General features: G+C 36.8%; 2 protein-coding genes across 2 annotated transcripts; both read left to right on the plus strand.

Annotated features, from left to right (window-relative positions):
* Positions 1-260: 260 nt before the first annotated feature.
* On the plus strand, positions 261-5,338 carry LOC119264797. The gene is made up of 3 exons (XM_037543772.1): positions 261-422; positions 3,023-3,131; positions 5,197-5,338. The coding sequence occupies exons 1-3, from the start codon at positions 368-370 to the stop codon at positions 5,336-5,338; spliced, it is 306 nt and encodes a 101-aa protein (XP_037399669.1). The 5' UTR covers positions 261-367.
* Positions 5,339-5,712: 374 nt separating this feature from the next.
* Positions 5,713-14,393, plus strand: LOC108437111 (NLR family CARD domain-containing protein 3-like). Its single transcript, XM_017713982.1, has 10 exons — positions 5,713-5,862; positions 6,636-6,740; positions 7,361-7,465; positions 8,138-8,192; positions 8,754-8,955; positions 9,930-11,664; positions 11,799-11,972; positions 12,754-12,927; positions 13,285-13,331; positions 13,421-14,393. The coding sequence occupies exons 1-10, from the start codon at positions 5,816-5,818 to the stop codon at positions 13,966-13,968; spliced, it is 3,192 nt and encodes a 1,063-aa protein (XP_017569471.1). The 5' UTR covers positions 5,713-5,815; the 3' UTR covers positions 13,969-14,393.
* Positions 14,394-14,597: the final 204 nt, after the last annotated feature.

Consider the following 14,597-nt stretch of genomic DNA (forward strand, 5'->3'; position numbering starts at 1 on the left):
GCACCAGTTTTCTTTATCTAATGGCATGTAGATAAGATGCAGACATACTCTGAGTCGCATCTTTTAGTAGGGACTTTAGATAATCACAACATGATTGACATATGCAACCACTGACAGGCACACACGGAAATGCATCATCAACCAAGTAGTTTAATCTACCTTAGATGCACATGTGATGTGATCAAACTGGTTTCTGTTTTTCGAAAGAAATGAACGGAATGTATAGTCATATTATCATTCAGTCTGGACTGAGGGAGCATTTCTTTAAAAGTGTGGCGCTGTAAGAAGCTGTATAACGAGATGTAGATGAATAATGAGTATTAGTCTTAAGTAATATTTTCTCCTGTAAATTTGTGAGCTATCAGTGATGGAGATGGACATGGACTTTCTCACAGAAGACCTATATACTGATTCCAGTACAGGTAACGCTGCTCTCAGTTTCTTTTGGACATGTGTTACTGTAAGTGTCCTTTTTTGTTAGCAATTATGGTTTTTAGTATGAAGAGAGCATTCCAGAAAAGCAAAATGTTTAGTAAAACATGAAATGTGATTATTTCCTGTGAAGATAGCACTGCTATATGTATATGGTGCTCTGAATGAAAATTGTGCTTGTATATCAGTCTTGTATCATTTTGTAGATTTTATGAACTAAAAACATGACATATGTTAATCTGAATAAAATGACAAAAGTAACTATATTTATGTAGTGAATTAGTTTAACACAGAGAATCCTGCATGCAAGGGCTGTAGGCAGCTAGCCTAGATTTGCCTGCAATCTTGCATACAGTCTTAGTATGTTGTTCAGTAGCTATTGTCTCCAAGCTTGATCCACTCCCCCCCAATCTTCCTCTCATTATTCGTCCATTTAGTTTTTAAAAACAAAGTAATAATTCAATCATTCAGATGTAAACAATATCATTCAGCATGGTAAAATGTAGAGAAATTACCTGATTTTTCTTACAGTGGTGATAATAGGAACCAGGTGTGACAATGTCTACAATGCAAATGTGAACACTAAAAGCTTTTTGTGAAACTGCTGTGAAGCAATGTTTCAGGCATCAGGCAGCATATCTGTAATAATGTTACATAACAGCCATCTGTGATTTAGCTTTTAGTGGTGTTAAAAACTCGATGATGGTCAGAGAGGGACTGTGACATCCAAACTGCGAACCAAAAATGAGAGCTCCAGAAACATTGTGACATGTGGTTAAATGTAAAAGAAACCACCAACAAACCAAAAGTTAATGTATTGACCTCAATAGCCACTGCGGCAGTTTCTGAATCATTCTATGAGCCAAACCTCATCAGGCATTCAGTTCAACATAGCTGGTCGTTTTCTACCATCTTTGATTATAAACCAGAAAACTGAAAAGACCCAATCCTCACACACATTGCATCGTAACTGATAATGGAAAAACTTTTTATAAATCTATTTTTAAAAATGTTCATCATATTTGCTTATCAGACTTTCACCTGCAACATAATGGTAATTTAAGAACAAACATTCATAATATTGGGGTTTTATAGTGAGAACTAAGGTAAACATTTAAACTGAAATCTCTGGATATTAATGGAGGAGCCAGTAAGCCTGTTAGCTGTTCTTTGTTTAGCCCACTCTGATAAGTGTAGAATATTGTGCAGTTACAGAGAATATAAAATGTAGTCTAGATAGAGAGAATTTGTTCACAGCTGCTTTTTTCAATGTAAACTGTGTTGCTATGCAAAGTTTTCAAACTTTTTATCATTACTCCATAATGTAAATGTACGGAGTGGGGTTTGGACAACAGCGCCACCTCCATGCTGTTACAGTGGAAAATGTCCTTCCTGGAATCTAAAACAGCTCAACTATTGGAAAAAGTTTAGCCTTGCTTATCACAAATGGCCTTGCTCTTTGTCTCATGCTGTCTCATGCACACCAAAGCAGATCTGCCATGCACTTCAGGAACTCTTCACGCTTGATGATATCTGAATGTGTTGGAATGTAGGGTTTTTTTTCTGTAGATGTGGTTGCATTAAGTTTTGTCTTTGACCTAGAGACAAAGAATTTGTACATGTACATTTTCCCGAACAGTGTGACTACAGCCAAACTACTGATCTAATAATCATCAAATCAGCAAATCCTCTTGACTTCAAGGTCTAAGCAGAGTTGACATGTACTAATTAGGAGCTCAGTACCAAGAATGGAAAAATAATGTAAAGTTTTCCTAAGTTTTTATTTACCATTTTACCTTAATATAATAAAATATCAAAAATACTAGTCTATTTCACAAATGGCCTGTTTGACTGTTTAACATGGTGCTAAACATTGTATTATAACGCCTTCTTGCAAAATATGACACAAGAGCAAAGCAAAACCAACATTACCATGTAACCAAGTTAAAAATATTCCCTAATAAAATCCTTTCAAGGTTTGAGCTTCATTGATGGCCAATAAAAAAATTAAACTTTTGATGATGAGTATAAGCATTTTGTTCTTACTTCAGTGCAACACCAATTTTCAGGTCATGGAGATACTTTGGAGATATTATAGCAAGAATGTCATTAGGTAAATTAATTCCTGCCAGCGAAGCATTATACTGTTTAGATGGACACTTCTTTGCCACATACTGTAAATTTCCATAGGGATGGATAAAGTATCTATGTATGTATCTATCTATCTATATATATATATATATATATATATATATGTGTGTGTGTGTGTGTGTGTGTGTGTGTGTGTGTGTGTGTGTATATACATCGTTAAAAAAAAAAATCCCATTTTTTGGGCCAGTTTACCAGCAGCATGAATGTAGCATAATAGTCAAGCAGCAGCTTTTTAAATAAGTAAAGAATTTGTAAAAGCTAACAAATCAGCTTTCAGCAAATGAGTGCTATGTTGATGATTGATGCTAATGATTAGTTATGTTGGCTTCACTCTCATCTCTTGTGTTTGAATCTTAAACATGTAATAAAACTCTTATATACAAAACTCTCTTTATATATATAGAATTTATATAAAATACATATAAATAATACCTTATAGATGAAGTCAGCAGAGAGCAGCATCTCCAGGGTTTACCTGCATGTATGGAGGTTAACTCCATGATGGAGCTCTATAACTCCAGCAGTGGAGGAGAAACGTCAGACTCAAAGTGAGTAATTTTTCATCATTGTGAGGAAAAAGGTTGAGAAAACATACCTGTAAAGGTAAAGGAGAAAAAGATATTGCTTTCTCTGTTTTTCTAGTATGTTTAAAATTTTGATGTAAAATTTTGATGTCAAAATCACTTATTTTGTAACTTATTATGTACTTATATATGACTTATTATGTAAAAATAATAACTTATTTTTGACTTTACAAATTTTCTTGAAGTGTATGCCTTGATATTTTAAGATTTTACTTTTTTTTATAAACCTGAGTGTGTTATTACTGATAATTTTGAGAAAAATATTAAGTCATTATTTTGAGAAACTAAGTGAATATTTGAAAAAAAAAAGTCATTATATTGGGGTCAACATTTTCACAAACTTCTGCCAGAGAAAATGCCAAAGTGGATGATTTTTTTCTCTTCTTTCTGGAGAGAAAGGGCATGTACATATTATATACAACCTATATTCAATTGAATACACTACAAAGACAAGATATTTAATGTTCAAACTGATAAACGTTTGTTTTTGGCAAATATTCACTAATTTTGAATTTGATGCCTGCAACACGTTCCAAAGAAGTTGGGACAGGGGCAACAAAAGACTGGGAAAGTTGAGGAATGCTTAAAAAACACCTGTTTGGAACATTTCACAGGTGAACAGGTTAATTGGAAACAGGTGAGTGTCATGATTGGGTATAAAGGGAGCATCCCTGAAAGGCTCTATCGTTCACAAGCGAGGATGGGGCAAGGTTCACCACTTTGTGAACAACTTCGTGAGCAAACAGTCCAACAGTTTAAGAACAACGTTTCTCAATGTGCAATTGCAAGGAATTTAGGGATTTCATCATCTACAGTCCATTATATCATCAACAGATTCAGAGAATCTGGAGAAATCTCTGCAATTAAGCAGCAAAGCAGAAAACCATCATTGAATGCTTGTGACCTTCAATCCCTCAGACAGCACTGCATTAAAAACCGACATCATTCTGTAATGGATATTCCCACATGGGCTCAGGATCACTTCAGAAAACCACTGTCAGTGAACACAGTTCGTCGCTCCATCTACAAGTGCAAGTTAAAACTCTGCCATGCAAAGCGAAAGCCACATATCAACACCACCCAGAAATGCCGCCGGCTTTTCTTGTGCCCAAGCTCATCTGAGATGGACTGAGGCAAAGTGGAAACGTGTCCTGTGGTCTGATGAGTCCACATTTCAAATTGTTTTTGGAAATCAAGGATGTCGTGTCCTCCGGGCGAAAGAGGAAAAGGACTGTCCCGATTGTTATCAGCACAAAGTTCAAAAGCCAGCATCTCTGATGGTGTGGGGGTGTGTTAGTGCCCATGGCGTGGGTAACTTGCACATCTGTGAAGGCACCATTAATGCTGAAAGGTGCATACAGGTTTTGGAGCAACATATGCTGCCATCCAAGCAACGTCTTTTTCAGGGACGTCCTGCTTATTTCAGCAAGACGATGCCAAGCCACTTTCTGCACGTGTTACAACAGCGTGGCTTCGTAGTAAAAGAGTGTGGGTACTAGACTGGCCTGCCTGCAGTCCAGACCGTCTCCCATTGAACATGTGTGGCACATTATGAAGCGCAAAATACGACAACGGAGACCCCGGACTGCTGAGCAACTGAAGTTGTACATCAAGCAAGAATGGGAAAGAATTCCACCTGCAAAGCTACAACAATTAGTGTCCTCAGTTCCCAAACGCTTATTGAGTGTTGTTAAAAGGAAAGGTGATGTCACACAGTGGTAAACACGCCCCTGTCCCAACTTCTTTGGAACGTGTTGCAGGAATCAAATTCAAAATGAGTGAATATTTGCAAAAAACAATAAAGTTTATCCGTTTGAACATTAAATATCTTTTCTTTGTAGTGTATTCAATCGACTATAGGTTGAAATGGATTCGCAAATCATCGCCAGCAGTCTGTCTATGAAAAGATACCGGTCCATGTCAGAGCCTTTACACTTCAGCAGGAACAACTTTTTTAGGTTTAACAAAGTCTGAATTTTAATAAGTGACATTATGATTGACGCTTTTGTTGATGCTTGACTATTATCAGGCAGAACTTCGCACCACAGACACAAACATTGGAACAGGGAACTGAAGACCTGCAGCAGGATTCTTGCCAAGCAGTGGATGATGTCCTGCAAAGAATCTTAGCGAGACACAAGACCATCATGAAGAACAAGTATGAAAGTTAAGGGAATAAACTAACTATAACCTAGAGAATGAATTAATTATTACCTATAATTACATATACATAATTTTACTACTTTACATAATTTTACTAAACTACTTTAGACATTTACATCTTTTCACAAATATGGCTGAGGTGCCCAAACATTATGCAGCTACACTGTTAGAAGTAACAGGCTGATAATTGGGGATAAAATTTAGCAAGCATTTATTAGCAGCAGCAGATGTGATGAACTCCATGGATCCAGAGCTGGTTCTCTGTTTGTGCTTCACATACATTTAACTAAAGACTAAAACATGTAATAGTGTCAAATAATGTAGATTTAATCAGATATTGTCTCATTCCACATTAACAACAAACACTGTTTCCTATAAAGAATGATTCAGGGTCCTGTGCATGTTTTTTTTGATGAACTGTTCAAAGGCAGCAGAGAGAAGCAAGTTCAGCGTCCACCTTTGTGTCTGCAAGCAGCAACTCCATCATGGAGCCTCAAAACTCCAGCAGTGGAGGAGAAACCCCTGAGCTAAAGTGAGTAACTTCATATCATTAGTTTACAGAAAGAAAAAGGAAGTGGAAATACGGTTGTACAACCCCAATTGCAATGAAGGTTGGACGTTGTGTTAAACATAAATAAAAACACAACGTCCCAACTTAATTGGAATTGGGGTTGTAGAACAAACTAAAAACTGGTATTATCCAAATTAAATGTTTGATAGCCTAATATAAAGTTAAATTATTTGTCATTTTTTATTTATATATGTATGCACTGCAGCTTTTTTTTTCTTTAACTTGGGAATTTAGTAAGGCTTAGTAAGTAAGTAATCTCTACTTGACTGGGTTATCAGATCTCGCTTTTATGGGTCCCCAGACACATCTTTCATATGTGTATGTGGAGCTTCAGTTTAAAAGTACATTAGTACATTAGGAAAAAAAACATAACCCACTTAATGACAGAAGATGAAACAGTCGCTAAGTTGTGACTGGAAGAGAAAGTCCAGACCTTTAGGAAAGATATGGAGAGCATTAGGATTATGACAGGAAATTTCCACTGTGCCACTAGTAAAGATCCCACCATGAGTCAAGAGAGCTGTCTAGAGTTTGTTGTAACTGCTCACAGGGAACCCCTAATGAATTCGGTCCCAGGGCACATGCCCATAAAACCCATGGAATGATCCAGGCCTGTTGCCTGACTACACCACGAAGAGAATTGCACCATAGAATAGTTTTAAAACAGCTGCAATACCACTCAAAAAAAGTGTTTCAGCATCTTTTGCATTTTTTTATGGATGAACTGTTCACAGGGAACAGAGAGCAGCTTCTCCCATGCCCTGCTTCATGTCTATGAGCAGCAATTCTACGAAGAAGCCTCATAAATCTGGCAGTGGAGGAGAAACTTCTGAACCAGAGTGAGTACATTTATAGCAGTTTACAGAGAAAAAAAGTATAAGGAACTATTGTTATAGATCACATTGTAAAGACTGTGATTTTCACCTTGTTCAATTCAGGATAAAAGAAAAGAAACATCACATCCTACAGACACATTCTGCAAATTCCTTGCTCTCTTTTCATCTGCTGTGTATGAATCAATATTTGTGACCCCGACAATTAGTCATCAGTAAGCATGCTTGGCTATATAATTGGAAAGGTGCCATAGGAAATCATTTTAAAACAGCTACACTATCATTCAAAAGAATAGGATAATCATATTAAGAACAGCTGTAAACTTATTTAATTTAACTTAAATTCTACAAACTAAACAGCAGATGGTGTTTTATGATATTTTATTCAATAGTTTGTGAAACTATTAAAAGTTTTGTGAACAGCAAGTTATTAAATCATTTAAAATTAAATTATGTATTTATGGTCATTTCTTGATGATCTGTATATAACATATATATTGTTAGAAGATCATGCTGGTGATTTTCACAGTGATTAGTAAGCAATTTGTCCCAGCAGATTATGTGATAATACATATGTACCCAAAGTCTTTTTATTGTGTCTATTTTTGTGGATGAACTATTCACAGGGAGCAGAGAGTAGCATCTCCAATGTCCAGCAGTGGGTCGATAAGCAGCAACTCTGTGATGGAGCATCAAAACTCCAACAGTGGAGGAGAAACGTCTGAACGAGAGTGGGTAACTTTACATCAGCAGTTCACGTGAGAGTGGAAATACTGTTGTTTATCACATTGTTAAGACTGGGATTTTCATGTTGTTTAGATTAGGATACACCCTAATCATTGTACACATTAGGGATGTAAATGGTTAAACACTCACTATTAATCGAAAAATATACAATTATTTGACCAAAGCTATTGCATCCCTATCACATATGCATTCTCTGAAACTCTATTTACTAGATAAGGAAGCATAGTGATATTGGAGTTAGTGCTTTCAGTTATTATTATTATTATTATTATTATTTTGTTTATGGAGTGGTGCTGTTTTGTGTAGATAGGCAGAGATGGAACAAAAAGTAAAGAAATCATCCCAGTGCTGTATCCAATGCTTACGTAAATTTCCAACTGCTAAAGCAGACGTTCCAATGACAATTACACAGTTTAAGCAATTTTTTGGTTGGGTAGGCAGATCATCAATGACATCAATGACAGAAGCTACTGTCTTTCATCACCACTACTACACTATGCTGCTACTGGAGGAGTGCATGACAAAATGAAAATGAGTTAACATAAACTATATATTATGAACACTTTAACAAAGTTAAATGTTTCAGTTCTTTTGAATCTTGAAATTTGACTTAAAAGAATCTAAATTTAATGCTCTGGCATTGTGTTTGTCCACAGCCCTCCCAAAAAGACAGAAAGCAGTTCAAAGGAAAAGCTGGAGCTTATATTCAAGGTTTGTGTTTTGAGTGTGCAACTCATAGCAAATATATATTCATGAATTACTTAATTTTTTGCTGATTATTATAACGCACCTTGCGTTCTTTTACACATCACAATATCTACAAGCCAGGGCTGGCGCATGCCAATTAGCCACCCTGGGCAAAGAGATAAATGGCACCCACCAAAAGTAGGTAGATAGATAGAATACAATACTGAATAATTATGGGCATATATTATTCCTGAAATAAAGTATCCAGGTGTGGAGTGTCCAGATGTGCAAGATGCGTGATAGGGGTACAGAAAGTGCAATATGTACAGTAAGGTGTCCATATATGCAGATGGATCAAATTAACCTATTATTTAGCATGAGATAAACAATTAAAACAAAGTAGCACCCCTACTTGATACCCCCAGGAAATTGCCCATTATCCCTTGCCCATGTGCCGGTCCGGCCATAAGCCCCACAACCGACATAAGTTCATCTCCTTTTTTTTTTTATGTTGCTTTTCTGTTTTCAAATGTTATTTCTCTCAAACACAGCTTTAGTGATCTTCTCTTATTCATTCTCAATCAGGAGGTGGAGCATAAACTCATCTCTCTAGTGACAAATGAACTAAAGAGCTTTAAGGATCTATTGAGTCAAGATTTTCAAGGAAGATCTGAAAGAGGGGTGGAGGATGAGGAATATAAAAGTATCAGGAAAGGAGTGCTGAAGAGTACTCTGCACATTCTACAGAACATGAACCAGACAGACCTTGCTAACGCACTAGCAAGCAGTAAGAGCTCTATTATTATTATTATTATTATTATTATTATTATGGTTGTTGTTGTTGTTATTGTTACAATTATTATTAACCACAATAATCTACTTAGCTAGCTGAGCAGAGTCTGTAATGCCATCTTTTTTGGCAAATCCAAAGCCTTATAGGTAGTATCTTTGTGAATAATGACTGTTTGGCACATGTTTCATTTTAGAATGAGAATCATAGCTGTTGCCTGTTTCCACCTTGCTGTTGCTAAGAGCATAGACCTTAGGATGCTAACCACCTAGGGGATGTAGAGAATGTAGCTACCTAAATATGAAATGTTTTTGAAGTGATTATTATCTATTTAAATGTAGGTTTTTGTTCCACTGAATACTTATTTGCAGCTACATCTCACATTTTTTGGTATCTGGAAATGATTTTGCATCCACTTACCATGATGTTTGGACAAGCTCTGCTTTTGAAGTTTACCTGTATTCATAGTTTACATTTACAATATTTAAAAATTGCTTTTATCAAGTTCAACCTACACAGGGGTTATTTCCAACTCACCTAGCGCATAATCCAGTCACATCAGGGAAAAAATATAAGCATAAACTTCAATTTACAATGGTTATTGCAACCATGCAAAATTTCAAAGCTGTGAATTTTTTTGCCTTTTGTGGATATAAAATGCATGTTAAATGATGAGTTTTACTGTTTATAGAATGGCTGAACTGAGTATTAACTTGGTATAAAGACAGGAATCAGCATGGATTCCAAGACTCACAGATATTACAATTCATTTAAATGCTTATTTAATTGGATTTCTTATAACTTTAAAGCTTTACTTCTCTTGTCCAAATGTATTAACTTGCCGTTAACCCTATACAAAGAGCAGCATATGCAAATTTAAGAATTTAATCTTTTATTAATAATCACAGTGTAAAACTGTTAAAATGGTTCAAATGTTTGCTGTTGACCTTTTTTTGTTTGGTTTTCATTAGCACTTGCACCTTCTTGCCATCAAAAGCTTAAACTCAAACTAAGGGACAAATTTCAGACAATAAATGAAGGAATTTCAACTCATGAACCCTCAACACTTCTAAATGAGATCTATACAGAGCTCTACATAACAGATTGTGGGAGTAAGGCAATCAGTGAAAAACATGAGCTGAAACAGATTGTATTCAAGAAAGAAGCAAAGCAGGAGCAACTCATCAAATGCAGTGATATCTTTAAGTTGTGTTCAGAACAAGAGAAGCCCATCAGAACTGTACTGACCCAAGGCATTACTGGAATTGGAAAAACAGTCTCTGTGCAGAAGTTTATTCTGGATTGGGCTGAAGGAAAAGTACATCAAGACATCTTCATGTTTCCACTTCCTTTCAGAGAACTGAATTTGCTAAAGAATGAAAAGCTCAATCTCATTAGTCTTCTTCATTGCTTCTTCCCTGAAACACAGGAATTAAAACCAAGACATTTTAGACAATACAAAATCATGTTCATATTTGATGGTCTGGATGAGTGTCGGCTACCTCTAAATTTCCAGAGCAATGATAGCTTGGAGGATATAGAAAAGCCATCCTCTGTAGATATGCTGCTCACCAATCTCATCAAAGGGAATCTGCTTCCCTCTGCTCTCATCTGGTTAACATCTCAACCAGCTGCAGTCAGTCGGGTCCCGCCTGAATGTGTTGACCGTGTAACAGAGGTGAGAGGCTTCACTGACCTTCAGAAACAGGAGTACTTCAGGAAAAGAATCAGTGATCCGGGCCTGGCCAGTAAAATGATCAAACACGTGAGGTCATCAGGAATCCTCTGCATCATGTGTCATATACCAGTATTCTGTTGGATCATAGCCACTGTTTTAGAGAGAATGTTGGGTAGAGAAGAGAGTGGAGAGATGCCTCAAACCCTGACTCAGGTGTTCACACATTACCTGATCTTTCAATTCAAACGTAAGAGCCAAAAGCACAGCCAAACCAGTCACGCTCATCAGACAAGAGAAAGTATTCAAAAACTGGGAAAACTGGCTTTCCACCAGCTAAACAAAGGGAACCTAATATATGAAGAAGATCTGCAAGAGTGTGGCATTAGTGTCACAGAAGCAACAGTATACTCAGGAATGTGTACACAAATCTTCAGAGAAGAATTTTGTCTGTACCAGGAGAAGGTGTTCAGCTTTGTACATCTGAGCATTCAGCAGTTCCTTGCAGCTTTATATACATTTCTGTGTTTTGTCAATGAAAACTATTTGAAACAGAAAACTGCTGAACTCTTCCTTAACAGTGCAGTGGACAAGGCCTTACAGAGTGAGAATGGACATATGGATCTTTTTCTTCGTTTTCTTTTGGGTCTCTCACTGGAGTCCAATCACTCCCTCTTACAAGACCTACTTGCTGAAACAGAAAGCATCTGTCACAGCAAAGAGCTAACAGTCAAATACATCAAAAAGAAGATTATACAGAATGCCTCTCCAGACAAATCCATCAATCTGATCCACTGTCTCAATGAACTAAATGATCATTCTCTAGTGCAGGAAGTCCAAATGTTCTTGCAGAAAAAAAATAACAGATATCTCCGTGGAGTCAATCTGTCCCCTGCTCATTGGTCAGCTCTTGCATTTTTATTGCTGAACTCAGAAGAAGAGCTGGATGAGTTTGACCTAAATACATATGAACCATCAGAGGATTGTCTTCTGAGACTGTTTCCAGTAGTCAAAGTATCCAGAAAAGCTATGTGAGTATCCTCAAATAGTATTGTAACTCAATGATAACTTATGCTTAGGAGTAACTATGAGACATTTTGATTTATGTTTCATTCCCTTTCCTTTTCGTATAATGCAAGATCCATTTGTTGTATCCCTCTTGCAGGCTGTCTTTGTGCAATCTTGGGGAAAAAACTTGTGAAAATCTGCAATCAGCTTTACAATCACCAAACTCCTCCCTTAAAGAACTGGACCTCAGTAACAATGACCTGCAGGATTCAGGAATAGAGCTGCTTTCTGTTGGTCTGAAGAGCCTGCATTGTAAATTGGAGATACTCAAGTGAGATTTCTGTGAACTGATTCTTGAATAGACTTTTCTAACCCTAATTAAATAAAGGGCAGACGTATCGGTGAAGGTTGTGTAGTTCAGAGAAAGTCAGATAAAACAAGAAGTAGTGATGGCAAAAATTAGAGAAATTGCCACAATGCAGATATAGTAACTTTTTTATTGTAAATATTAAAACGGTACTACAAGATTGTGGACACAAATAAAACACTTTAACATATAACCCCAATTAGGAATGGTTTTATTTAAAAACTGCTACCATCACATTAGGGGGAGATAATGTGTGAGGACAAACACTGGGTACTCAATTGCATTATTTCAAAATAAGAACATATGCTCAAATATAGCTTACACACTCTCAGCAAGCAGGTGTCCATGCATAGAAGTAAAGTTGCTTTAAATGTTACGCCATAATGTAGTCAAACTGCAAGCCAAACAAACCTACACTTCTTGTACATATCTGCAAGTCCTATTTACAAGCTCTGCAGTCAATTAAAGAAGTAACATCATTGACTTTACTTTATACCCATTGAAAATAGTCAAATGACTGGGCCCAGTTGCTATATACTGTCAGTGATTCCCCTTTAAAAACATTACAATAAAACACATTTAGCCATTTTTTTAATATACTGTATCAGACAGACTATTATAAGTGTTGCAAATAGAAGCTGTTATTTTAGTTTTGTCACTTCCTGTTTGGTATCAGTGTTCATGTATATATCTTAATTTTTCTCTAGGTAAATCCCATTTCACCCTTCTCCCTTCCTCTCTGCAGATTGTCTGGTTGTATGGTCACAGAGCAAGGCTGCTCATCACTGGCTTCAGCTCTGAAATCAAACCCCTCACACCTGAAAGAGCTAGATCTTACCTACAACTATCCAGGGGAGTCAGGAGCAAAGCTGCTTTCTGCTCAGTTGGAGGATCCACAATGTAGACTGACCACACTCAGGTATGTAAAACTGCGTGGAGCCAAATATGTATTTGTTTCTGTGTGGTAAACAAACCACAATCATATGGTTCTTGCTTATTTCTAGCAAGAGTGTTTGTCATAACATAAATGCTTCAAAATGCAAGTTGTTAAGCAATTTCAAACAGACAGGCATTCTGCAGAAATATGAAAAAAGAAATTCAAAGCTCTCCAACATCACCATCAACAGACTTGATGGCTCAAGCAAGCATGTGTTTATTTGTTTGAGGGGCACAGAAAAGGATTGGAGAAGAAAACAAAAGAGAAATTAGTACATTTTTTAAAAAAGTGGACATATTAATGTAAAACGGTTTATATTTGTGTTTCTTTCATCTCAAGGATGGATTATGCAGGGGAAATCAGAATCAAACCTGGGCTAAGAAAGTGTAAGTTTCATTTTGATCAGTGTAAAGCTAGCTTACACACACACACACACACACACAATTTGCTTTCATGTCCTCTGTCTAATCTACAGATGCCTGTGAGCTCACACTGGATCCAAACACAGTGCATGCAAATCTTTCTCTGTCTGAGGGGAACAGAAAGGTGACATTTGTGGAACAAAAGCAGTCGTATCCTGACCACCCAGAGAGATTTGATGGTTGGGAGCAGGTGTTGTGCAGAGAGAGTCTGACTGGACGCTGTTACTGGGAGGCTAAATTGAATGGAACTGCTGAAATAGCAGTGTCTTATAAAGGAATCAGCAGGAAAGGAGACAGTACTGACAGTGTGTATGGATGCAATGAAAAGTCCTGGAGTCTGTACTGCTCTAATAACAGCTACTCTGTCGTGCACAAAAAGAAGAGGACTGTCATACCTGCCCCTGCCTCTTTATCTAACAGAGTAGGAGTGTATCTGGACTGTCCCGCCGGCTCTCTGTCCTTCTACAGCATCTCCGCTGACACTCACATGCTGACACACTTACATACATTCAGCTCCACATTCACAGAACCTCTTTACGCAGGATTTTGGGTGTATTCTAACTCTTCAGTGTATTTTGTGACACATGTCTCAGAGTCTTGAGGGAAACATACACTTGTCACATAGAATGAACAGTCTAAGGAGGCTCATGCTTTGGTACAGATCAGTGTCCAGTGGCTGGGAAGCAAGTCTGATATTTCTGTGCTAATCAGGTATAGCCAAATGCTAAATACCACTCTGTAAATACTAGTACTAGATAAAGTGAGTTGAATGAATCACGACTGTTTTATACACATAAACCCACACATACTGTACATCACAAAAGACATTGGAGAAAACAATAAAATAAAAGTAAGAATTATGGTATTGGGCCTCTTAAAAACTTTACTCATTGCTATCCAACATGCAAAAGCAGTATTCATGTTGTTATATCAGGGACTCTACCTACTTTTAAAGGTTATCAGTTGGCTGTTTGTACTGTTGAACAGCACTTGGTTTTTGCCTATATGTAATAATTGCTGATCTACAAATAAAACTTTATGTACAGAAACTCTATCTTGTGTTTTTTATCTCGCTCTGTATCCTTTATGAATATATACAGTGAATTTACCAGCATTAAAAGATCCTGGTCGTAAACAGTACTTTGATATCTTTCTATAGCTTTCCTTTGTAGGCATTCATTAGTTTAATTTTCAGATCCTAAACCAGATGTTATTGATTATTACCACAAG

This window comes from Pygocentrus nattereri, chromosome 12 (genome assembly GCF_015220715.1).
Source record: "Pygocentrus nattereri isolate fPygNat1 chromosome 12, fPygNat1.pri, whole genome shotgun sequence".
Lineage (NCBI taxonomy): Eukaryota > Metazoa > Chordata > Actinopteri > Characiformes > Serrasalmidae > Pygocentrus > Pygocentrus nattereri.